The sequence below is a fragment of the Hippocampus zosterae genome, chromosome 3, assembly GCF_025434085.1.
Source record: "Hippocampus zosterae strain Florida chromosome 3, ASM2543408v3, whole genome shotgun sequence".
In the NCBI taxonomy this organism is placed as follows: domain Eukaryota; kingdom Metazoa; phylum Chordata; class Actinopteri; order Syngnathiformes; family Syngnathidae; genus Hippocampus; species Hippocampus zosterae.
Genome location: NC_067453.1, coordinates 28,819,393 through 28,845,147, shown reverse-complemented (window position 1 = coordinate 28,845,147; position 25,755 = coordinate 28,819,393). Strand labels below are relative to the sequence as shown.

General features: G+C 42.8%; 1 protein-coding gene across 7 annotated transcripts; it reads right to left on the bottom strand.

Annotated features, from left to right (window-relative positions):
• Positions 1-1,412: 1,412 nt before the first annotated feature.
• On the bottom strand, positions 1,413-25,629 carry zc3h18 (zinc finger CCCH-type containing 18). 7 transcript variants are annotated; one of them, XM_052062012.1, is made up of 20 exons: positions 25,444-25,629; positions 23,579-24,549; positions 23,216-23,300; positions 19,710-19,858; positions 16,476-16,571; positions 15,402-15,544; positions 14,251-14,280; positions 13,980-14,094; positions 13,025-13,290; positions 10,445-10,627; positions 10,185-10,310; positions 7,927-8,019; positions 7,258-7,572; positions 6,550-6,666; positions 5,651-5,659; positions 5,257-5,465; positions 4,944-5,158; positions 4,013-4,115; positions 2,776-2,872; positions 1,413-2,435 (listed from the first exon to the last, which is right to left on the bottom strand). In XM_052062012.1, the coding sequence occupies exons 2-20, from the start codon at positions 24,533-24,535 to the stop codon at positions 2,237-2,239; spliced, it is 3,507 nt and encodes a 1,168-aa protein (XP_051917972.1). In that variant the 5' UTR covers positions 24,536-24,549; positions 25,444-25,629; the 3' UTR covers positions 1,413-2,236. The 7 variants fall into 7 exon arrangements, with proteins under 7 accessions (XP_051917972.1, XP_051917974.1, XP_051917971.1 ...); XM_052062014.1 differs by having other exon boundaries at positions 4,013-4,112; XM_052062011.1 differs by lacking the exon at positions 5,651-5,659 and having other exon boundaries at positions 5,257-5,456; positions 6,532-6,666.
• Positions 25,630-25,755: the final 126 nt, after the last annotated feature.

Genomic DNA, 25,755 nt, shown 5'->3' with positions numbered 1-25,755 from the left:
AGTTCCCATTTCAGACTCGGCATACAAGTGCAGGTAATAAAATCATCGGATTCAAATTACAGGCATGATATAACTAGTGTGAAATATTGACTCAATGAAGTAGTACTTCACTGACAATCACAGAGTAACCAAGTGCCGTGTGCAAGCCTCAACATAAATATACACGAGAAGTAAAACAATGTACTGTCTTACAATTCACGAAAATTATGGGATACAATATGGATGCTGAAATTGTAATCTCACACTTGTAGGACATCATTCGCATTAGCTTTCAGAGTTCAAGTTTGAATGTAAACAACTGCAGTTTCCTAGCAGCTATTAGTTAGCCCATCGACAAGTAACGCACATTCAAACGATTCAACGCTCACCCATTTAGTCATCTCTACCGCTTCCCTTCATTTTACAGGAGCATCTGGGATTTTTGTCTCAAAGGTACAGTGTGTAGAATTTAGTGCCATCTAGTAGTTAGCTATGGGTCGTGATCGAAAGAACGAGATCCCGGATACAAGCGGCCGAAATGAGGTTTCTCCGCATGGTGTACTCCGACATAAGGTGAGAAGCTCGGTCATCCGGGAGGGGCTCAGAGTCGAGCCATTTCTCCTCCGCATCGAGAGGAGCCAGATGAAGTGGCTCGGGCATCTAATTAGGATGCCTCCTGGACGCCTCCCTTGTGAGGTGTTCCGGGCATGTCCCACTGGCAGGAGACCTCAGGGATGACCCAGCTGGCCTGTGAACGCCTCGGGATGCCCCGGGGAGAGCTGGAAGAAGTGGCTGGGTATAGGGAAGTCTGGGCTTTTCTCCGAAGTATTTTAAATACATACAGTTATTCCAGTCACCAATGCTGTTGGGCTCAGTTTGCGCTCAGTGATGACGTGAAGAATTGTTATTGTTAAGTGGAGAGGGTCGGAAAAAGTGTGGGAGTCGCTCAGGTTTGAAGGGCTCAGTAGGCGTGGTCATGATGATGGCATGTTGGCACTATTTCAGACATCTGAGGCTGCTGGAGGTGGGGCCACACGGTTAACTCAAGTCACCTCATGTCACCTCATCTTGACATGCGATTGTGCGGCCGGCCAATTAGCGTGACACGACATTTGCTAAGTGCGCTCCAATTGCTCCTGGCAAAGGCACATTTCAAGCGCTTAAAATACTGCAGTGCAATTTACGGTAAATTACATACACACACACACACAAACCATTCACACTTTTCACACAGCTGTAAACAGAGTGCGTCATTCTGAAAGACCGCAAGTCAAAGGAACGGATTTTTGTCAATGGACACAAATGCAACAAGTTATATAAAGTTGTGTGTGTGTGTGTGTGTGTATATATATGTGTGTGTACATACAGTAAACATGTTGAGACCCATGCTTTTAGGTCTGGGTGGGGGTGGAGGGAAGGGGAGTCAACCGTGCTCTTTATCAAAATAGTTTATTTAGGCTTTGTCACAAAATTTGTCTCGAATGTCCCATTTGCAACCTCTCTCCCCCAACTACAAATATGACAAATAAACCATTGGTTTATAACTTCTGAGAAGAGCTATGAAGAAAATAAAATGCTTTTTTTTTGTGTGTGTTAAAAAGGCATACCTCACCACAGCTGTGTATACATTTCTTGAGCCCCTGATGTGCGACAAACAGGGTGTCACAACAAAACTCTGGACAGACCTTTGGTTTAAGGTGGACCTATGAGCAGTGTTGTCACTTACAAGGAAACACTAAGGACTTGCAACAAATTTCAAAATTTTACAAAGGATTGGGAAGCCTTGCAGTTGTCATGTCCTACTACGCTGAACTTACACTTCATACAGAAAACAAACAACTGGGGAGGAGGGGGGGGGGCAGATTCTAGAGAATCTTGCTATTCATCAGGCGCACAAATAACAGACTGTTTTCTCACTCAAAGATCAGAGCGACGCCTTCTGTTGGTTGGTAGACAAAAGAGACTTTTCTATCCCAGCATGCCCGTGGTTCCCCTCCTGCTTTTCAACGACTAGGCCAAAGAGGGCATTCGGGAGTGAAAGATGCTCTAAGACAAAACTCTTGTGGAGGCCACATGTTCACCGACACAATGCACACATGAGCCATACATTTTTGTACATGTCCACTGGAGGCAGAAGAGTCGAGCAGGATTCACCGGGAATTGATCCGACCTGCGAGTGGCCTGGGCTCTGCGCACTGTGTGCTGGCGTGGACAGCACAGCCAGCCAGCCAATAGGAGCGGGGAACGGACTCTCTTCTTATTTGCTGGGGATCTTTGCTCTTTTCCGAGCGATGGCGTCTTCCACGGCCTTAAGTTGCTTGAGTAGTTCCTCGCGACGAGACAGGGTGTTGCTGGGTTTACTGGAAGCGGCAGCTGGAGCCGTGGCGGCGAGCTTGCCAGACTGGACTCCGGGTCCTTTTCCAGATGATTTCGGGGGTGGTGACAGAGGACGCTTTCTACAAAACCAGACAAAAAAAATGCTTACATGATTCACGAAGGTAATATTTGACCACACTCATCTGGAGATTTGAAAATTGTGTCAAATGGGTGGATGTGTTGTTTAATCATTGGGTTCTCATATATTACCGTAAGAGCGATTAATTCAGTCACTTTATGGCATGTTCCTCAGTGAGGCCAAACATTTGTGTGCAGTGCAAACATTCCTGCAGCTGCTGCTAATGATGACAAATGTGTGCGCATTTGTCTGTGTGTGCATGCATGAATGAAGGGTCGGGGTAATTAAGAAACCACCGCTTTTGACATCATGTCATGCCAACGTCGGACAGTTCAACTAACCTGTCCCCCTGGGGGGGCAGTGGCCGGGATCCTTGGCCTCTGGGGCGATCCATTCGAGGGGAGAGTGGGGGTCGACCAGATATCCTCCGATCACGAGCTGAAACAGGTTGATGAGGCCATTAGCATTGATTCTTGGCTTTTTTTTGGGGGCCGCTGATAGATTCATCAGAGATAAGAGGACAATGGAAGACCATCCAGCATTTTGGGCACTTTTCAGTCAGGAAAGACAAAAGTTTGTTTGGGGTTAGGGTGGGGGGGGGGGGGGGGGGGGGTTGTACTACAGTACCGGTACCATTCATTCATTCATTCATCTTCCGTACCGCTTGATCCTCACTAGGGTCGCGGGGGGTGCTGGAGCCCATCCCAGCCGTCTCCGGGCAGTAGGCGGGGGACACCCTGAATCGGTTGCCAGCCAATCGCAGGGCACACATAGACGAACAACCATCCACGCTCACACTCACACCTAGAGACAATTTAGAGTGTTAAATCAGCCTGCCACGCATATTTTTGGAATGTGGGAGGAAACCGGAGCACCCGGAGAAAACCCACGCAGGCCCGGGGAGAACATGCAAACTCCACACAGGGAGGCCGGAGCTGGAATCGAACCCGGCCGGTACCTCTGCACTGTGAAGCCGACGTGCTAACACAGTACCGGTACCGGTACCAGTACCGTGATATTTAGCCGACAAAGTAATGCAGTATTATAATTCCCACATGGGAGGAGAAAAAACGATTAATTTTTCAGTTCATTTGAGTTAATTATGACAGTTGCATTTTTAATTAGATTAAATATTTTAATCGTTTGACAGCTCTAATAATTAGAAATATCTAGTGTGTTTAAAAAAAAGGGTTGTTTTCCATTCTGTATTATATCAAAAATGATTCCAATGATGACCCGTATAATAATTGTTTGAATTAATACGAATAAAAAGAAAAGTCGTCAGGCTGTGAGCTATTATTGTGCTGCTTTTTTTTTTTTTAACTGATGACTTTAGCTGTTGCCATGCTATCGGTCCAATGCGGGCATTCGGGTACTTTATGCAGGCTTAGTATGAAAGTCAATACTTTGGTATCAAGACTACAAGTAGTCTTGGGCTCCCTTTGTAGTCTGCCTCTGCATTTGCAAGTATGGTAGCACCATTTGTGGCAACCCCCAAAAAAAGGGTGCAATAATGTGGGACAGTTCAGATCAGTTGTTTTGGTGGCGTAGTGAAATGTGCATTAGGATGTTTCTCACCTCTGTCAGGAGACATGGCCATTCTCTTGCTGAGGGGGGAACCAGGCCGGTGTTTGTCTGAGGGGAGATAGCGCTTTCTGTTTCCCCTATCACCACCTTGCTGCTGGGGGAAAAAAACAAAACAAGAGACTCTAACACCACATCTAAGGCGTATTTGCTTTTGGGAAAATTGAATGCTTTTAGGTGCGCCTTATAGTGCGGAAAATACAGTATAATATAGCCTGGACTCTGACCCAAAATGTCACTTCCTGTTTACATGACTGAATGATGTTTGAATCAATTCACGTCATGTGCTTTTCTGAAAAACAAAAAACATGTCATAGTCCAATAGATGTCCAATCCCATTTGATTAAAATGGGAAATTGAGTGCATTTATCAAACACTATCTACAAACAGGTGTCAAAGTGCGGTCCTTGAGGGCATGTTCGGTGTCCTGCATGTTTGCCATCTCTTTCTGCTGCAACACACTTGATTCAAATGATCAGGGCTGATTAAGTGTGTTGTAGCATGGCAATTATTATTATTAAACTATGTTTTATTTTGAAAGGGCTTCCCACTCCGCACTGTGGTCTCATTTAAAATCCAGGTTGTTTGTTGCGCCTAGTGCTGTGGTACAAAAAAAATAATAATTCCTGAATTTATTCACAAGTTGAGGAGACGCAATGCATGATGGTGTAAGATAGAGGTTAATAACGCAAGCAGATGTCGATACACTGTCCAGTTGGGCTTCATTGACCGTACTACTTAACAGTTTATTTAAAGCTCACTAGATGGCTAACTATTCCAACACATGCGCATCCACAATAGCGGTTTGAATTTGATCAATTGTTCATCCCATAACTCATTCACTCCCAAAGACGTTTCTAAACGTCTTTTCAGACGTGGTCCAGAATTGGCTGACACCGAATGAGTTAATAAGATGGGTAATTACCTTACTGAGAAGGGTGAGTTTGATGTCTTTATGGGAACTGGGACCACCATAGATTCCCGGTGGGGGCATATTTCCAGTAGGGTGGTGTGCAGGGTGACCACCTCTGTTTCCGGGGACTGGTCTGGGCATGGGGTGGCCTCCTCTTGGTGGGCCGCCAGATGGGTTCATCTTCCTGCGATCCTCCCTTAAGGGTTCGTCTTTCTTCACCACCCTCTCTATGATACCGGACCACATAAGGAAAACATCTGTACGGGCCGATTCTACACCGAATTGCCCACAGTCCGAAGAACTATGCATTCCATTCCACACTGACCCCTGTTCTTGTCTCTGTTCTGTGGAGGTCGATCCCGAGGGGGGACCACTCGCTCTTTGCGTGGGTGCCCTGGCGTAGGTGAGCGAGTGCTGGCTGAAGACACGGGGCTAGCCAGGTCAGCATACATGTCGTCAGAGTCTGCGCTACGCATGGAACTACTGCCCGATGAACCCGATGATACCGAAGACACACTGCTCACACTCAAAGACCTGTGGCAAGGGAAAGCCGGTGATCCAAAAGCGATTGCACCAGTTATGTGGAAAGCAACACGCATTCACACATTACGCAACATTGCCATCAGCATGTCCACCCACGAACGTGTCAGGTTCATTACATTTGCCAGCACAAACACAGGCACTTCCCTTAACACACAGTATATTGGAAAAAATCATACCTGGACTTCCTGAAAGGTTTCCCAAGATCAAGCATGTGGAAACAAGAGAGATTTTTAAATTAATGTTTACAGTACGTGTAATAGTAAAAGGGTTGTCCAAGTTAAAAATACAAGAGGTGAATGAATCACTTACTCGGCACCTCTATTTCCACGTAAGACTGCTCAAACTTTACTTTGAAAATGTTCTTGTAAACACAATTTGTCCTCGAACAGATTTGTCTTTTCGCATCGCATTGAGAACTGGTTGACCAGGACAACAGATTTTGTTCAATGTGAAAGGTTCGACTACGCACTCAAACCATCCAATTCGACAACAGTCTCGATTGCTCCTGTCATAAGTGGATGCTCGGGTCACAAGATTCAAACACATCTCAAATTATATTTAAAACCATGTCAAAATGATCGGAAATTCAATTGAAATAGAAAGAATAAATGAAACTACATTTGTGGGAGTTATTAAAGATAAAATGTGAAATTTCGGGATTGATTCGGGCTCGGGCCTGCAAATCAAGTAAATTGGTCGGGCTCGGGCCGCGTCGGGCTTTAATAACCTCGAGCCGGATTGGGATGGATTTTTTTTTTAGGCCTGACAAGTGAGACAAAATCTGTGGACACACACACACACAATGTTTCCAACTTCTGACGTGACTTGCCACCTAGCGCAATTAATTCCAATGTTTTTCCAATGTGGATCTCATTGTGCGTAAACCAAGCAACATCATCACATCACATTAAAGCTTAACTGAAAAAGTTATTGCAGTTCGATTGCTTAACTGTGTTAAACAAGGCACCTCATTATAAATACCATCACCACCGCCACTACTAGGAACAGAAAACAAACAAAAAAAATCTACTTTTGCGGACAATTCTATACATGCAACAAAAAAGTGTGGACGTACTTGGATTTTTTGGATCCGGAACGTGAATGTGACAGGGAGTTCGAAGAAGATCTGGACCGAGAGCTTGAACCAGAGTAACTACTGCCACTTCCACTAACACTCCCACTTACAGTCCGCCTAAAAGAAGAAACGCAACCGTAGACGAAATAAGTGACAACACAGGCTTGCTTTAAAAAGAAGGACCAATTATCAGATAACGAAAGGATACCACTAAATCTTGAATGATCCATTTTATGACTGAATAATTTGTAACTCCATGGAATTGACAAACAATGACGCCTTCCGCCTTCGTAAAAATCAAATGACAACCTCCTGATGACACATAACACTAAGCGCAAGGGCCACTTCCGCCTGAGAACGTCCCGTTCGAATCATCAGAACGGCAACGTTCTACAAGTGTCGTCTTGGTCTCATGATGTTAAAATGTCAACCGCACGATGAGGTCGACACCAGCTCTAATTGAACCGGGACACTTATTGGTCAATGTCGTGAATCTCCTCGTTAGAGAAAAGCAACTAGTGCAAAAAGTACTGAAACATATCATAGTTGGACACGTGCATTCAAAAGCTTAGAGAAGGCCACATGAACTTCACCTGTCAAGGTTTGAATGCATTTTTAGGCTCGTCCCGAAATTTCACCCGAAAGCCAAATATCCCAAACAGTTTGTGAGTCATGCAAATCAACGTTGATTTTGACATTCCTGCCTACCTCCGAGGAGGATGCTGTTGCCGTTCTTTCTGCCTTCCTTCCCTCTGGTTGGGAGGCTTGCCAGGTTGTTCCCGGGAAGGTGGCTGTCTCACCATTACACCGCCGCCGCCGCCACCACCAGCGGCACTAACGTTACCACCGCCCCCAACAACAACGCCGCCGGTCTCCCGAAGATTCGCGGAAGGCTTTCCCCCCTCAGGCAAGGGTTTGAAAGGCCTGCTCATTGGTCCACTTGGCGGCGGTGGAGTCGGAGCTTTTTTCATGGGAGGTTTATCCCTGCGCGGAGTGGGTGCAGCACCCTGCTTCAACGGCATGCTGTGGAGTGGGGGTGAAGGAGGGGGTGGGGGGGGGCAATTAGATATTTTGAAACGTTCAGACAACACAGGGAAAACATAATGTCAAAAACAATACAGAAAATTATTTCATTATTTCACATTTCATTACTGGAAAAAAGACGAAGCCTGTATCGTGTATGGTGACATCAAAACTCAAAGAGACAATGTGCAAAGTTTGTTTGGATGAATACTTTATCGTCGGAGTGGTAGAAGGAGCAGCTGAGGGGTTGAAACATGCTTTTGCAGAATAGAAATAACTTTGACCTGACCTGAAACATTTGATTGTATCAATCTATTGTTACAGCTCAATAAATAATATGAACTTAGTTTCTACCCTTTAGCAAGCAGTGGAGGAACGTCTGGTTTATTTTTGGCATTCCTTGGTACAACTGGAGCTGGTGAGGGAGACGTGGAGAACGATCTTGACCTGAATCAGAAGTCAACAAGAAAAAGTTTAATGTAGCACACAAGGACGTGTTTTTTTTTCTTCTTATTCTGACATGTTTTTATATACAGTGCTCAAAATAAAATCAAGCCCGTTGTAAAGTAAACCTGCTTTCCATTTCTCAGGGACAAGGAAAAACTCACCTGTGGTTGATGATTTCTGTGCACTCTCGTTTTTGACACATCAAATCGTCCGCAAAATGACATCGTGTGTTCAAATCGCATTTGCAATCAATAGCTCCAGTTGTTGGAATTTGTAAAACTGCTTCGTGTCCCATAGAAATTACTCAAAGGCATGTCAACGTTTCCTGAAAATATCATTTAAAGTGTATCCACGTATGTCATTTATTAGTTTGAAACTTACATTCCTTCCGTTTTATTCATTTCGGAATCTGAAAGATATTTTATTTTGAAAAATTACCGCATTCTCTGTTATGCGCGCATCTCGGTCACAGTGATAGGTTACCGCATAAAAAACAAACGTCTTTGAAAAGTTTTTTCGGCAAGGGCCAGCCAGGAGACAGAAGAGAAGCCACCGTGAGTGGCATTTTTCATGCACTTTTAATTTGTGGCGTATCTTATTTTGAAGGCACGTTTAAACGTTACGTAGCGATCACAGAATGTTGCGGCCAGATAGGACGTGGTCCGTGGGGAAAAAAGGTTTGGGGACCTCTGGTCTATGTCATTCGGGAATAACTCCACAAATGTCAAACTAAACAAAACATATGCTGTCCGGTGTGGCTGCTCTTCATATCATGTTTTATTTGAAATTCTTACAGATCCAGACATGCTTTTTTTTGGGGATGCATCAAATGAATCTCTTGGACAAGCATTCTTTTTTTGTGTCAGTGTATAGAAGTTCCAATGACTAGAAGTTGTACTTTCAATTTGATGTCTGACATTTGTTTCCATTTGGTCAAGAGTTACATGTAGATTTTTTTAAAAAGTGAGAACAGGGGAATAGGAATTCCCCAATGGTCAAACAACAGGGAAATACTGTAAACCCTCACAGGACCATCTGCTCAAGGTGATCGGCTGAAGTTAATATGTTCCAAATGAAATAAGATTAAGCTGTGGAGTAGGTACTAAGCATTACGAAATGGAAACTTCACCATGAAATATGTGGGTAGGTATGCCTTTTTTGACACAAGTTTCCTGGAAAACAAAAGATATCACCCCTGTAAAACAATGTATTTGCTAGGGAAGATGTGGGATGAATTTCAGGAAAGTTGATCAAGGTCTTGTTGTATGATACGTTTCTTTTGAAGATTGGTCCAGTGATTTCTACGTTATTGGGGTGCGAACGTAGGCTGCGACGCCTGCTTTTGACGAAATTTGAATGATTTGGCGGGCTGCTTCTCCCAAACTGCTGGCGCAGCGTCTGCAAAATTTGGGATTTGGCGTGGTCAGGTAAAAATAAGCAAATCCGTCGAGATGCTCGGATTAACTGCATAGCGTGAATTGAGCTGGAACAATTCAAATAAATGGAAGTTCAGTCCACAATTTGGCAGCAACGGACCGCAAGGCTCAATTCACCTTTAGTTTACTTCTTGTGAGGAACAATCGGCAATAGGCTGTCACGACAAATCCACCGCATGTGGAGCCTGAACACTCGGGGCTCTTGTGACTTAAAATGTACTGAATCCGAAAAGGAACGGCGAGCCGGCGCAAGAACGAGAGTGAAGTAAGCTGAACGGAAAATCCAATCTCAACTCAATGGAGAGGGTCCAATGATGATATCTTGAGCACAGGTGAAAAGAGAATCGCAATTGTCAAGATGTGAGGAAACCAAGGCATAAATGATCCTTTCGAGTTCTGACTGAGATTAGATTGGACCTAAGTTTAGAAATATTAGTAGTTGGAAAAAAAGCAGGAATGGCTTAGTTTTAATATCTTAATTGAAAAAAAAGCAAGGTATGATCGAATATGACCCAATTTTTTTTTCTGCTGGGAATCAAAGCAGTGCTCTCACTTCTGTGTATGGGTGCGAGTCAAGTGTAATCCCCAGAACTATGGTCTCTAAAAAGTCAGCCAGGAATATGAATTTGAGGGCTATTTGAGCTCATCTCAATTTTGTGAGCAGCTGCATTAAAAGCAGCACAGACTAGGTACAAAATGATTCCAAGGGCGCAAGTGAGGCAAACAAACCTAGAGCGGCTCCCACTGAATGAGCTGTGACGGGAGGAGTGGCTGGTGTAGGAACTGAATGAGGTGGAGCGGCTGTGGGACCTCGACGACCCAGAGCCTGTGTAGGACGAAGAGCGAGACGAAGACCTGCGGCAGACAAACAGCAGGTAAAAAAAAAAATAAAATGATGCAGGTAAAAAAATAAAATAAATCACAAGCTATATATCATTTCGAATGGATTTTTCAACATAAAAGGCATGGTGACTCGCTCTTGCGCATACCGGGAAGAGTTTGACGGCGAAACGGAGGAACCCGAATGATGATTTCTCCGACGACCTCGGGGTGGGGAGCCCAGAGCAGATCTTCTCCTGGGGGATTTTGACCGACGCCAAGGGTCCTTCCACTCATCTGGTTGTCTCATTGCTGGCACGAGCTCTTTCTTTATGGGAGGTTCCATTGGTCGGCTGAAAAGATGGGAACAAGATGAAACGTCTGATCAGACGAGTCTGTAGAAAACGACTGCTTTGATGATTTCTTCAAGTGCTGCAGGTTTATTAATATAGCATGTAAATAACCATTTTTTGGTTTTGTTTGTACATTTTCCTCACAAATGACTGAGTTTAGACAGATGCAGCATCAAATTCATAACCGACTGCTGTACTTCCAACAATGAACAAGTGGTGCCTTGTCAAAACATTTCATACCATCAGAGACTACTTCCCTGCGACAGTGCGAAGGATCAGAGAAGGGTTAATCTGCGGCAAGTTAATATTGGAAAAACAGGTCATCGCACAGCAGGGGGCCTTGACGTTTGTTTGCGTCAAGCCAGAATTTAATTTAAGCAAAGCATGAATCTAAATCTTGAAGGGGAAGGAAATGAAAAGGCAATGGGAACACACCACTCTTGGGTATCAAAATCTCTAACCGCTGTTAGCAAAGTGATATCAAAGCACATTTGCATGTTTTGGTTGATTGTGACAAATCTGATCGTTTAAGATTAGCACTACACTACACCAGGAAGAACAGAAAATTAAACTGAATGAGCTTTCTCTTGAGAGTTGGCAATTATCTCATCCAGCGCGGATGTGCTGACAGATTGTCTTTGTACACTAACTGCATGATTTGTGGTCTATGACAAATTCCATAAGCGTGTGATGCCAGAGCAAATAAATGACTCAACACACACATTACGTTGCTCGAATTAAAAATAGACTCGGGTGCTATTTTTAGGCCCTGCACATCTGACCAAGAATTTAATTGGCTCATAAAATCAAACGAGATAAATATAGCTTGTCAACAATAATGCAAACGTAAACAAAGATGTTTTCACAGCTTATCAAGATAATCAAATTACTTCATGAGGCTTCAGGAAAACCATAATCCAGTCTCAAGTGAGGTCTTTACAGGAAGTTGAGTATAAAGGCTGAAGCAAACATTGCATCACGCTTCAGTGAAAATGCCGAGCTGTTATTTATCAACCTTTACACTACATGACGCTGTGATGAATGAGAACACCAATACAGTACAGTGGCAAAAAAAGGCTAGGAGTTGCTGCCATATTTAAATCATTATTTCGAGGCAAAGACATGCACCAAAAGTCTTTTGGTAAATGGTGATCCTAAAACTATAGTAGTCATTTGGAGACCCCCAAGAAAAATGAAAAAGGAAAGGTTATGGAGGGATTTTAAGAAATGCTCTAAGCAAGCTGTACTGACTACAACTATGTGGTCATAACTGGAGACTAACATTCACGTTGCTAGCAATTTGGACAAAAATACCAAACAATTTGATAATGTACTCTCACCATATGTAAAAACTCTAACACATACTCACGAGTGACATTCTTGATCTTATTATCTGTAAAGGTGTCCTCTGTTGATGTGAAAGATCTGGCTATTTCGGAGCAATTCTGCGTGTTCTTTGAGCTACAAATAATCCCAAAATGTCAAAATCTTTGGATGCTGTTGCTCCTATTAAAAAAAATAAAATAAAATTACCTAAGATCATGTCAAATACCTTGAAGGTGCAATATGAGCATAATGATCCAAATCAAATATCGCCAAGACTCGTCTCTTTTAGGTTATTTAATTAAGGTTATTGTGGCTGCACTCTATTGCGAGTTTTCATTTGTGACCATAACTTCACCGATTGCAGTTTTATCTCGGTATTTTGTGGGTTGTCTTGCCATTTTTTCCCGTAAGTCGGAACAGTAAAAAAAAAAAAAAATCATTGGGGGTGCGTTCTGCAGAGTCGCAAAAGTATTGATGTTTATTACTAAAAAAGAATTATAGATATTGGGATTTAAAAATGCTTTAGTAGAAGTTGAAGTATCATTCAAAAGGGTATGATGCGGTGAGTTTTTGTGGTCCTTTGACATAAATAATGAATTGGCAGTACTGCACATGTGGCATTTCCTTCGAAGACATCTCCACAATAAAAGATAAACCAATACATATCTCAATATATTTTAAAGTGGAATGATTCGATTTAGTTCATTCCACTCCCATCTTTTAAATCAAAACAGATTTGCCGATTCAAATTGGGGTTTTTTTTTTGTTACACCTTTCGTAAAAATGTTTGAAAACTACTGCCGGAATCAACTGATATTCTACTTTATCACTGATTAGCAAATCATCAAACCAAGCATGAATATGACAATGAGGACTTTTGAGTCATCAGTCTCAAGTTAAGTCCCGATTCTTGGACTCCCAAGTCAAATCTCAGGTAGTTTACCGGTAGTAGTAATTTAGTAGATAAACGGAGACTCAAGTCGACTCCAACCCAAGTCACAAGTACTCAAGTCACCATCTGTGCTTGCTTGTGTCCTAATATGCGAGAGGTTGACATTGGTGAAATCTTACTTGGGTGGCAAAATTAACGGTGACTGTGGTTTGAGTTTGTTGTCATCTTTCTTCTCCCGCATGTCTCGAGGGGGCCGCATCTTCGGTCGTTCCTTTTCATCTCGCTTTATCCTGTCCCTCTCCCACTCCTCTTTCCGCCTCATTCGCTCCTTCTCCCGCTCTCTCTCCCGCTCTCGTTCCCTCTGCCGGCGCTCTCTCTCACGGTGATCTCTCTCCCGCTCTCGATCTCTGTGCCTCTCCCGAGGGTCCCGTTCCCTTTCACGCTCCTGGAATGGTGATAAAATCATGCAAATAAATTTGGTATTCCTTTAAATATTTTCAACAACAACCTACAGCAGAGGTGTCAAACGCCAGTCCTCGAGGACCATTATCCTGCATGCAACATACATACGCACACACACACTTGGCCGATCACGCATGAATTAGTTTACACAAAAGTCAAATACTCGACATTCAATGAGTAATCTTCCTTTTGTGTGCACACGTACACCCTCTGTGGCTTCCGTTGTTGCCGAAATTTGGAAATCTCCGAGATATGGCGAGGCCACGAGAATGCGAGGCGAGGGTATTACTGTTGTGGCGACGCCACTCAAGCTAAGCGAACCTCAGCAGTAGATAATCCACTGCGCTCTGCTGTGCGTGCTTCAGCGCGAACATGTACGCAAGTACAATGGCTACGCTCGTGAAAGCAAAACAACAAACTCAAACGAGTCTTCGTTTAATGTTGTCAACTAATATCCGGATTAATTTGAGGCAATTTTCCCCCAATTCTCTGTAGAGATTTTCACAAAAATGTGAAAAACCCTGAATTCCGGAGGACTTTCATCTCTGATACAACTTGAAATACGTGCCCAAGTTTATTATTTATCTTTAAAAAAAAAAGCGCCCCCGCACGGTGAGCACGAAGCAGATGACCCGCCTATAATAAATCATTGCACCAATGAGGCATACTTACATTGTAGTGGTAAGGAAGAGGAGCTTCTGTGTACTGCACTCGGAAGTTTTCATACTGCCCACCTCGCCATAGAGACTCCATTTCATAGTCATAATATGGATCAGCATATTGATCACTGCAAACGCATGACAGAAATGTATTGAATACAAATATGGCTACATTTATATTTGAGTTAAAGGTTTGCCGATTACCCATGGACCCCTAGCCAGTAATTAACTGTAAAAACTGGGATGATAAAGCAAGCTTTCAACAAAGAATAGTCTATACGTACCCATATATTGGCTCTCTGATGTCCACTTCTCTGAAAGAACAAATCAAATGTTAATGAAGAAACTGATTCCGGTCTATTGATGGTCTATTGAAGCTGTTAAGATCTTATTTGGTCACTTGGTGACCGAAAATGAAGAATATCAAACTTTTTCCCGTGATGGCTTATCTGAAAATCACGAGACCCGCCCTGAATCCCGATCATGTGATCAAATCGGGACATCCCCCGCAATGGCAACAGTATTCAGTGTCATTTAATCACCAATTCCATTTACCAGACAAAAACGGACAGCTTGGTGATAATGTCATGCAGTGACAAACCTAAGTCACACCAGTTTTAGTCTCTTATACGTCTCATGTCTTAACCATCAAGATTGAAAGTCCAAAATCATTTCTTTCTTGGAGAAACTCAGGTCACCTATAAATGCACCTCTTGCCTGCAGTATTTGGTCTTCATAGGAAAGACGACCAATAAGGTCAAATAATATTGTGCAATTTATAGAACCTGCATGTATGCATAACACGTCCCTGTATATTTAATACACTTCACACGTCATAGCGACTTTACTAATCACGCAAAACCTCTTTTAAAAGCCCAACTTCAAAATATCTATAATACATAATACTCTAAAATGCTCTTAATCTGCAAGATGAATACCATGTGGCCTCATAATGATTCAGAAGTGAACTAATCTCTTTTCGTCAATAGACGCTACAGCTTCGCGTTTGCTTTCAAAACTTAGCTTGTAGCAGACGTGTGCACATTTTCAGCATGACGTCTCTGATAAGGACAATTTGATCCTCTCCTCTTTCATCTACAACTGCTTCAGACAACAAAGTGTATGCAGAAAATTGGTGAAGATTGCACGACTGTCTGTGTCCTATGTGTTGTGTTATTTTTGTTATTCTGACTTCAAAATGGCGCCGCGGGAGTGGCTGCCTTTCCAGCAGCTCCTATATTTTGTTGTTCTACTTTCATAACTTTGCTGCTGTAAATTGGGAATTTCTCCATTGCGAGAATAATAAAGGTTTTCTTTTCTTTTTCTTAAAACGTAAATGAACAACAATGTCAAGTCATCAGTCAGCTCAAGTCAGGGGACACTGTACTAATTTCAATAATAAGGAATCAGTGCAGTAAATGTAGGTGTGGCATACTCTCTGATTATGCGGTAGCTGCGTTCCCGGAAGAACTCATTCTCCTTGTCAAACTCTCTCTCATCTTCTCCAATTGTCACATTGAAACGTTTCTCCTCAAAGTCTGGCTCTTGTTCCTTTCGAATGGTGGCCTTCTTCAACATCTACAGGAATCAAACAAGTAAGCAGAATTTGTTTGAAACATGAGCATAGCAATATCAAAGCGCATGTTGGGTGTTTCCTATGGCCAACATCAACTTTGAAGATGTCACGGAAAGCATTATTCCCGAATGCTCTACTCCTTTCGGAATTTGACAAACATAACATCCATCACAAATGACGATGGCGCCCATCTTGACTGTCAGTGGTTTGTTTGCAAGGTACACGAAACCTAGCCTATCGCAACCGGGTGATTTTTGAATACATGACAACGACAAGATATTTCATGTTCAAGCTGTTGAAGTAAAGTTTGAACATTGAAGGTTGTTGTTTTATGTCACTCTCATTACAAAATTAAGAATAATGAAATCATTGATTCAACCCAACAGCCTCAGCTAAATGCTACATTCATGAAAGATTTTGATATACTCTGCAAAACAAGTGCAGTGAAAAGTTCTTTGGCACACTGTATGAATATGAAGCGATTAATGACATCATGTTCTTCTCCAGGCCAGTCGAGATTTGCCATGACCCATCTCAACCGTTTATCTTTTCAAACTGGAATTATGTGAAAAATTATTCTTCTGCTTCTGCATTCTCTCTGGAATGACCTCCCACTGAACATTCGGCAAGCCTCCTCGCTGCCCATCTTCAAAGCCCTCCTCAAAACTCACTTGTATTCGTTGGCGTTGGACTCAGCATGACTTAGATTTGTTCTTGATGTTACTGTTTGGTGCTTTCTACCGCCTTTATTACCGATTTGTCTTACTGTTTATTGTGCATGTTAAATCGCTCCATGTACAGCACTTTGTATGCAGCGATGGCTGTTTGAAAGTGCTCTATAAATACTGCTGACTTGACTTGCTAGTTCAGTTGCCTCTCCTCATTTACTGGCACAGCCCTTTCAAAACACGGATATCCAATTTTGACACTTACCTCTTTGGCGTGCCTTAGGCCCCTCTCCCACGCACTTTCCACAGGAGGTTCCACTGGAGGTGGGGGAGGAGGGAGCTCCTCTACCGCAGGTGCAGTCTAGAAGACAATAAATAATGGTCATTCGAAGAAATAGAAAGAATAGAGCTGTCAGTTTAGCGCGTTTTTATTGGCATTAATTTAAATGAATTTTAACGGGATTAGAAATTTTCTCGCGAGATTAACGTAGCACACGTCACAAGCGGATGTTACGTTGCTCTATAAATACACCCGAAACAAAACAACAAGCGCGCTGCAGAAGTCCACGCCCATATCTGTTTTACCAGCCACGGCAGCTCGAGACGCCAAACGGAAACTTAAAGAGTTTATGAATGGAAAGTTTACTTTTAAAAAGTTGCCATATTGCTCCACTGACAAGACCAAAGTTATCTGTTCTTCTCTCTCTCTGTGTATCATACAGGTATACGATGTATGCCACTGACGCGATTGTTACTTGTTTGGAACTATTTTGTGTGGAAGGTTAGTGTTCTGTGTCCGTGTAAATAGAGCGAGTGGAGCTTCTCTGTGTTCGTCTGACAGTGACAGTGCGCTACAGTGGTAGCGACCTAGCGGAAGTAAAATGTCTCCAGTGTTGTCATCGAACCAAGTGTAGTCATTCAAAATGAGGTAGACACAAAAACCGTAGAGAGACATCCGCGCAAGAAGGACCAATGCAATCAACCTGACTGTGTTAGGGGGAGTGAATCCCCCACCCCCTTTCAGAATGGTTTGCCCCTGCACCACGGGGGAAGTGCGTGTGCTTGTTTGTATGGCCGGCAGTTTCGTATACAGTGGCACATAATGAACACTGGTGTCCGGTGTCTCGTTATTCTTCAACAAACAAACAGAAACAGACTGCTGTGTTGAAAACAAACTTGAGAAAAATGAAGTATGCAACCATGGTTTAAATCCACTATAGGCCGAGTACTAGTGTACCATAGATGTGCACTTTATAATGTTATATTGCTCTGTTTTGATTTCATAAAAAAAGCTGTTAAAGCAGCTGTTGTGTGACAAAATATTTTTTTCACCATTATTGATGGACAGTAATATTGTGTGAGAGATTATGTGTGAATAACTGCACCAAGTGAAAAATGTTCATGTAAAATTGAAAATCGAAATTGTTATTTCGGTAAATATTTGCATTTGGCACATAGAAAACGGATTCATGATTCCATGTTTTACAAAAAATGTACCGTATTTTCACGACTATAAGGCGCCATTAAAAGTCTTAAATTTTCTCCAAAATGGACAGTACGCCTTATGGTGCGGAGCGTCCTTTATATGCGCTGAGTTCCAAAATCTGACTGACAGCCGACACGCTGTTTATATAGAGAAAAGGCGGAAGTGACTGTGGCCAGGCATGCGGCCAATCAGGGAAGGGTGGGCGTGTATATATACATATATGGAGAGGGAGAGAGAGAAAGCGAGGGAGAGAGAGGACAGGCAAGCTAGTCCGCCAATGGTGAAGGGTGGGCGTGTAAGTGGCGCGGTACGCCTCAAGCCAGTACCAACACTTGTATAGAGTGTGGCAATGTGCATTGTTGCAAAACAACTCCGGTTTTGGTTTCTAAGAACCCCTGAAAATAAATTCGACAAAAAGACACGCCTACGAAGCTCAGTTCAAACTTAAAGCCACCGGTTATGCTTTTGGCATGCGTGACCATCTCACAGCAGCGGTGAAAAAAAAAAGTCAAGCAAATGAACTCTGAGCTTGCCGTTATTCCCGGGGGCTTGACTAAAGAACTCCAACCGCTGGACATTGGCATCAACCGGGCGTTCAAAGTAAAGTTGCAAACGGCATGGGAACAATGGATGATCGGTGGCAAACACAACTTTACAAAGAGTGAGAGGCAGCGCTTGGCGAGTTACGCCACAATACGCAACAACGAGAGGGAACGCGGCGTTTTTGATGGATTACGGTACTTGCACAATTGTTCAATTCTTTCTACACACACACGCGCTGCCACCATGTTTCGCTCTGTTCTTTACTTTCAAATGTGGGAAAGCTTCACACGAGAGAAATGTTGACTTTGCTGTTGCTACTCCTTCTTTCCGCTCGGACATGCGTAGCAACTCACACTAGCATGTGATGCATTCAATGACAACTGAGATGTGCAGTCCTCTGCTTCTGCTACAGAGGATGAGGACGTTGATGGATTTCTGGGTGATGATTGATCGAAAAACGTGAGAACATTGTACGATGGCTAAATAAAATACACCCGAACTCAGTTCTGCTTTCGTTGCCTTTTTAAAAACGTGTTTTTATCTTATCTGTATGTCTTGGCATGCTACCGAATGCTTCAAGCTAACGTGTTACAGTGCGCGCATGCATGCCGTATGTTTAAGCTGGCGTATGTTTTACCACTGCAAAACTGCGGCCATTAGTACGATGCGTCCTGTGTATGTGTAAAATACAGAAATGTCACCCATTAATGAGACTGCGGCCATTAGTACGATGCGTCGAATAGTCGTGAAAATACGGTAAATGGAAATTCAGAAATGATAAAAAATGTGTGAGTAATCACGATTAATTTTTTAGTTCATTTGAGTTAATTATGACAGTTGCATTTTTAATTAGATTAAATATTTTAATCGTTTGACAGCTCTAAGAAAGAAAGAAGTCTATCAGTCGGGTTGATGCATCAAGTGCTAATTTGCAAACTGGTTGTGCCGCAGTGCTGTGCAACCAGAGGTAACGCACTGTCCGATACATGTAACTCGTTTTTGTGGTGGCCCTTTTTTCATGTTGTGACGGCTCTGCCAGAATTGGCAACAACTCAGTGTATTCATGATATCACACATTCAATGATAATTTCATTAAATAGACTTTTATATCATTCTAAGCTAACATTGCATAGTACAATATTGTGTCCAAAAAATGGTGCCCACTCAGCATCTATGGCAGCCTGACGATCCTGGAAGGGGGACTCTCCCATCTGCGGCCCCGTCTCAATGTTTCTCATTTTTTCCCCAACTGGGGTTTTTAAGAGTTTTTCCATTTTCAAAAATGTGACTTATATTCCAAGTCAACGAATGTTTATCTTCTTCTTCATCATTCTTTTTTTTTGAGTGGTACAACTTCTACCCTGACGTGGCAGTAATAATTTTGGCATGTGATGAATGTTACTGTTGTTTTTCCCCCCTGTATATACTGTCATTACAGATAATACAAATACAAGTCAGATGGAGACTTACCCAGGAGTTGTTGGGTATCAGTGGCAGGGGTCCTGCAGGCTGAGCGCCATTAGGTGAGAAGAGGTCTGGCTTCGTGATGAGGGAATAGTTACCTTTGTCATTGACACCAGGGTGAATAAACCGACAGTTCATACCCCAAGTACAATTCCCTGGTGAAACAAAAGAATTCTTGAAAGTTCAGGAAAACAGACCACAAAACGGTTTGGTATAACAGATTCTTGGAAAGATTTCGGTTCGTGTCAGGAGTGATTCATCAATGGCAATCAACAAACATCCTTACGAGCTATGGACTTTAAAACACACCGACATTGTCAATCAGTGAACTGCAAGTATGGAAAGGGGGCATCTATATTACATTAGAACCATTTAGCAGGGATCTCCCAATGAGATCACACGATCAAACGTAGAAATTGAACATCGGAATTTCAGCTGATAGGGTAGTGTTATTTTCTGAACATTTAAAGGTCACAAAGCTACCAGATGTGCAAATTCCAAATAGAACATTAATATCTTAGTTTTAAAGTATGTAATGCTATTTTTTTTTGTTTTTTGGCGCAATGTAGTGAGTGATACACACACTCGCAGAGGCATCTCCTCCATTGTGCACAGGTCTACGACAGACACAGAGCGGTGGGTTTGTCTTCAAAGCTTGTTTGGAGGGAGCGGCAAGACGAAAGGTGCTCCTAAATAAGTCTGCCATGCCTGATATAAAGCAGCCTCGTAGCTAAACGGCAATGACAAAGAGTTGAGAGTGCCGAGAGCGGGATAGACGGGTTAATATTTGTGACACGTCCAAACGACAAAACTTCAAAGTTTGATGGGTATAAATGATTTGGTGACAAGCAAGCTTGGTCCCCACTGGTTGCATTCAACATGGTCATAAATTAGTGTGTTTCTAAATGGGAGAAGCCTACACAAGCCTATAAATAACCGTGTATTGTCTGTTTTATGATGTCTCACCTATTTGGTTCTTATTTCGGTCATCGTGGTTTTAAAGTTTATGTGTCTCACTGTGCTATTTTAGAAACCTGTCTTGGAAATACAGCTGAAAACTAGCATTTATGCTAAGTCCGGTGCATTTCCACCGTGTTGATTCTGAGCACTGTAACAAAGAAATATCCATCCATCCATTTTCTGATCCGCTTTATCCTCACAAGGGCCGCGGGGGGTGTTGGAGCCTATCCCAGTTTTCTTCGGACAGTAGGCGGGGGGCACTCTGAACCGGTTGCCAGCCAATCACAGGGCACACATAGTCGGACAACCATCTGTGCTCACGCTCACACATATGGACAACTTAGCGCTCAACCGGCCTGCCATGCATGTTTTTGGAATGTGGGAGGAAACCGGAGCACCCGGAGAATGCCCACGCAAGGTACGGGGAGAACATGCAAACTCCACACAGGAAGGCCAAAGCCAGATCGAGTCCATGACCTCTGCACTGTGAGACCGACGCGCTAACCACTCGTCCGCCCATCAATGAAATACAGTAAATAAATCAATGTAAATTTTTATGATGTATTGTTTACCATTAGATAAGTCAAATGTACGAAACAGAAGAATCCCTTATTCTGTGGTAATGCTTATTGGGGCCATTCAACCAAATTGCTGACATTTGCGTCCCCAGGCAATTACATATTTGTTTGTGTTTTTAAATTAAGCGTCCTGCCACATTGATATGTATTGTGTTTAAAGTTAATGTCAATTAGTGTACATTGAGGCTGTTACGGCGCCATCTTCCTACTACAGATAACCTAAGAAGACAAACTTAGCTAACATAGTTTCGCAAGATGACTACAGCATTTGTAACAAATCCCATGCCCTAACTCTGAGGGAATACAAGAAGTCGTCTGGGATGACATTTTGCTTGCACCTCTGCTAAAGAAATTGGCGGCTTTCAAAGTTTAGTGCCTCTGAGGCCCTGAATGCATGCATGTGCTTCGAGCTTAGCTTGTTGTATTCTATTCGTTCACCACTCGATGGCACTAAATTCTACACTATCTTTAACTTTCTTCACCACATTTATTTTTTTAGGGCACCTCCTGCTTCACAAGGTGCCAAAATACAGTATATGGCGATTTCAAAAAAATAAAAACGTTATTTTGTCAAATGCGCCACCATCCATTTCAAAATTGGGGAGGATAAAGTAAGCCAGCTTTTATGTACAAATTGTTTCAATAGTTTGCACCCGGATGGGTGAAACATGCTTGCTGCTTTCAACACGACGACCTTTGTCTGGTGAGAGCATAAGGATGTTGCTTTTGGGTGACACAGTAAATCAACCAATAATATAATGTGTGTGTAAAATGTCTTTCATTAATCCGTTTTTGTCCAGATAAACAAATCTTGTTCTGCGCCATCAATGCTTTTCGAGCTAGTGCTTAGTTTGCTAGCTGCTAACAAAGAGGCGGGTCTTTACAACATTTCACTCGGCAAACATCAAGTCTAAGTGCAGGGTTGAGAGTTGTACCTCTGTGAAAAAGTGTGCAAGCCAGACAAAAAAACTGTATACCATCAATATAAAATTTGTATTCCTACATAATTAGCAGATTAATGCTGAACAATAACTTGAATGGGTATGCAAACGAGCCGTGTCTGGTTCAAATTTTCAATCAAAAACTAATTTTATGACATGAAACAGTATACAGTACAGGATAAAATTCCTGGCACAGGTGTTCACCATTGTTATGAATACAGAACCGATCTAACAACTATTTTACCTCTCAACCTCAATCTCACGCGACTGTCTGCCCTCAGGCTGCACACGGCGTACAAATCTGACGTGGTAATCTGGACTGCTAAATTTGAGCCAGGAAAAACCCTCCCTGAAATTGATCCATTTTGTGCTCTGGAGGGTCACATATAATCAGGCATTGAACCAACTGAACTTGGCTAGAACGAAAGAACACTTTCACAATTTACAGCAATCGTCCATGGGCCAAACCCATGGTATGGCCCGTCTCCACATCCCCCCCCCAACCCCCCCACCCTTTAAAGAATACCAGAGATGCATTTTTTTCCCTACAATCTGCCAATTTGAACCAGTCTTGTACATGCATAGAATGTATCATGCTAAGCCACCCTACTTGCAGTCTGCGCCCTATCTGAAACCCCTCCCTCAAAAAATAAATAAAATCTTGGGATACGCCCCAGTTAAATAAAACAGAATGATGGCAAAACACTTTGGTAATAGAAATCCATTTGTACAACAAGCTCAGATGAATCATTCCTCTGTTTGAGCGAGCTTTCGGGATGCTCAATTGATAGCAAGTAGCTGGAAACCTTTGACTGATGGAGAATTTGTCAAGAAATGTTTGAATGCTGTCGCGGAGGAGGCGTGTCCCGAGAAGAAAGATGTCTTCAATGCCGTGATTCTGTCGGCGACTACTATTACAAGACGCATTGAAGAAAGAGGTTTAGACACCTCTGCAATCGTCATACTTTTTGTTACAAAGTGCCTATTACGGGTTCTCTGCAATAGTGTGGTCACATGTTCTGACATTACTCACCTTTGATGAAGAACCGACAGATAGGACGTGGTCTGATCTTTCGATCTGAGGGATCTTTCACTTCCCCCTCCTCCAAATCATCATCCTGTACATAAAACGGAAACATACACCCTTACATTAGACAGCTCATTCTGATTGCCAAATGTTTAAAGACTGAAATAAAGTCTTACTCTCAAGTGTGAATTTGACCTAACAACTCTTTGAAGGTATGACCTGGCCCATTCAACATACACTGCCAATTACAACATCCAAATAATAATGCAACACATCCATTATTTTTAGCGGAACATTTACGATACACTGTCTTTTACCGCCGACATATAGTCAAGCCATCCGGTTAGGAGTCATACCATGCCGACTTACATCAATTTCTCCTTCATCAATCTCTCCATCATCCTCTTCTTTCTTCTTGTCTTTGAAAGAATCTCTGTGGATTTTGGAGTCATCCGTCTTCCTGCATTCCCCATCTTTGGGGGATGGGGGTAGGATTGGTTTCTTCTCTTGTTTCTTTACCGTCGTGCCTTCGCTCACCTCCTCTTCCAAGGCTAGTTTTGCATCCTCTTCTTCCTCATCGTCGTGTGTGGGGATGTTGGGCTCCTCTGGGACCTCCTCATCATAATCCAGTTCATGTTCATCAAGCTCCCTGGAAACAGACGGCGAGTCTTCCTTAATCCTTCTCGACACAGCAGCTCTCCCCTCTCTGGTACGTAAAATATCATTCTGCTCTTCTGCAACTCTTTTCACTCCTTCCTCTTCCTCCTCCTCTTCTTCTTCATCCTCCACATCGGCTGCATCCCTTCTGTAGTCTCCATATGCTTTTGATAAATCTTTGTTGTTTTCCTTCGTGGCAAAGTTCTTGCCTTGTTCTGGTTCTGGAGACTGGGGAGGGTCGAGTACTTGATCATCTGCAACTTCTACCTCATCCTCTCCATCCAACTCACCCTCCTGTTGTCCATCATCATCTTCATCTTTATAATCATCTTCATCATCATCATCCCCTTCCATTAGCAAAATTGCCTCATTCTCTTGTCCTAACCCGCCAGTTTCTCCAACAAGTTCATCATCCTCTGGCTCAGAAACAAAGTCAGGTACTACCTCATCCTCTTCTCCTGTCACCGCCTGTGATGGCAGACCTCCTCCCGAGATTTCGACTGTATCCTCATCCTCATCGTCCTGCGCCAGTTCTCCATTCTCTTCATAGAGTAGCTCACTGTCTGAGATGACCCTATCCTCCTCCTCATCAGGAGAATCCAGGAGGTCACTGTCAGAAAGGTCCTTTTCATCTACAGGAGACTGCAATGGGCTTTCGGGAGTATCCATTTGAGAATATTTTACTGTTGGCAAAAAAAGCACAAGTACAGTGTAAGTTAATACAGCATAATATATCCTTTATTCGACCCACACTGGGGAAATGTACAGTCTACAGCAGCAAAATTGGGGGTTAGAAAGAAGAAAAACAAAGTGTTAGCATTCGCAAAAATGCTAACACTTCGTTTTTGCTTGTTTTGTTGCATCATGAGGCAATAGCATAAGGTAAAAGTATGCTGCTATAGTACACTGAAATAAATACAATCTTTAAGCACACCCAAATTGTGAGTAATCGGGCTAACAATTTCCCGCTGTTCAAGCCTCTTGGTATTGTTAGTCTGTAATGATACTTTAATAAAGAGGCTGGAAGGGGAGCCACAATTCAAACAAGAGTCAATACTTGCACGTTGTAGTGAAATGTAAAAGAGCAAAGTCTGCACTGTAATCGAAAGACGCATTCGAGGTCTTAAGTAAAACCTCCCCTTAGCATTAGCAAACTAGCCAATTTGCTTGTTGGTAGTATGGGTTTAGGATATCAAAAAACCAAACGCACAGTCATTAGTGTCACCTACCAGTGCGTATAGTATTAGATAACGGTCCAGAGTAGGTAAACACAACAATTCAGGACAGGGTCATTGACTGGTAAGCATGCTAATAGCCGGGACGTGCTAGTCGGAAACAAGGCCCATAAAGCGAGGGAGCATATTTTATAGGCTAATCACCGAAGAACAACCAACTATCTTCGGAAAATTATGGAAGAAACTAGTTGGCTTTATGTTCTGGAATTACATCCAGAATCATACCAGCGATATCGGTACACATTTACAAACAATTCACCAACAATGAGCGCCTGCCCCGGTGGTGAGCGATCAGCCGAACGCTACTATGCTAACAATTAACAAACCCTCGCTGTAATTCACCTTGCCGATTGGAACTCCTTAAACGTATCACTGTTACATTAAGAACAACCCATCCACACTGATACGGGTGTTTGAAGTCTATAATTACTCATATACGATACAATGTAACCAATAGGATGGAGAAAATAAAACACCCCACTCGACACAGCGAGGGTTGCCGTAAGTGACGTCATAAAGACACGACGAGGAAACGCAAAAACCCTGCGCCAGGGAGACTTCTCCGCTCGGGGAGAGATTTTTTTTAAACGCCATCTTGCAAAGTTTTTTTTCCCTTCCATGTCCCCCTAGGACAGGGGTGCCCATTAGGTAGAT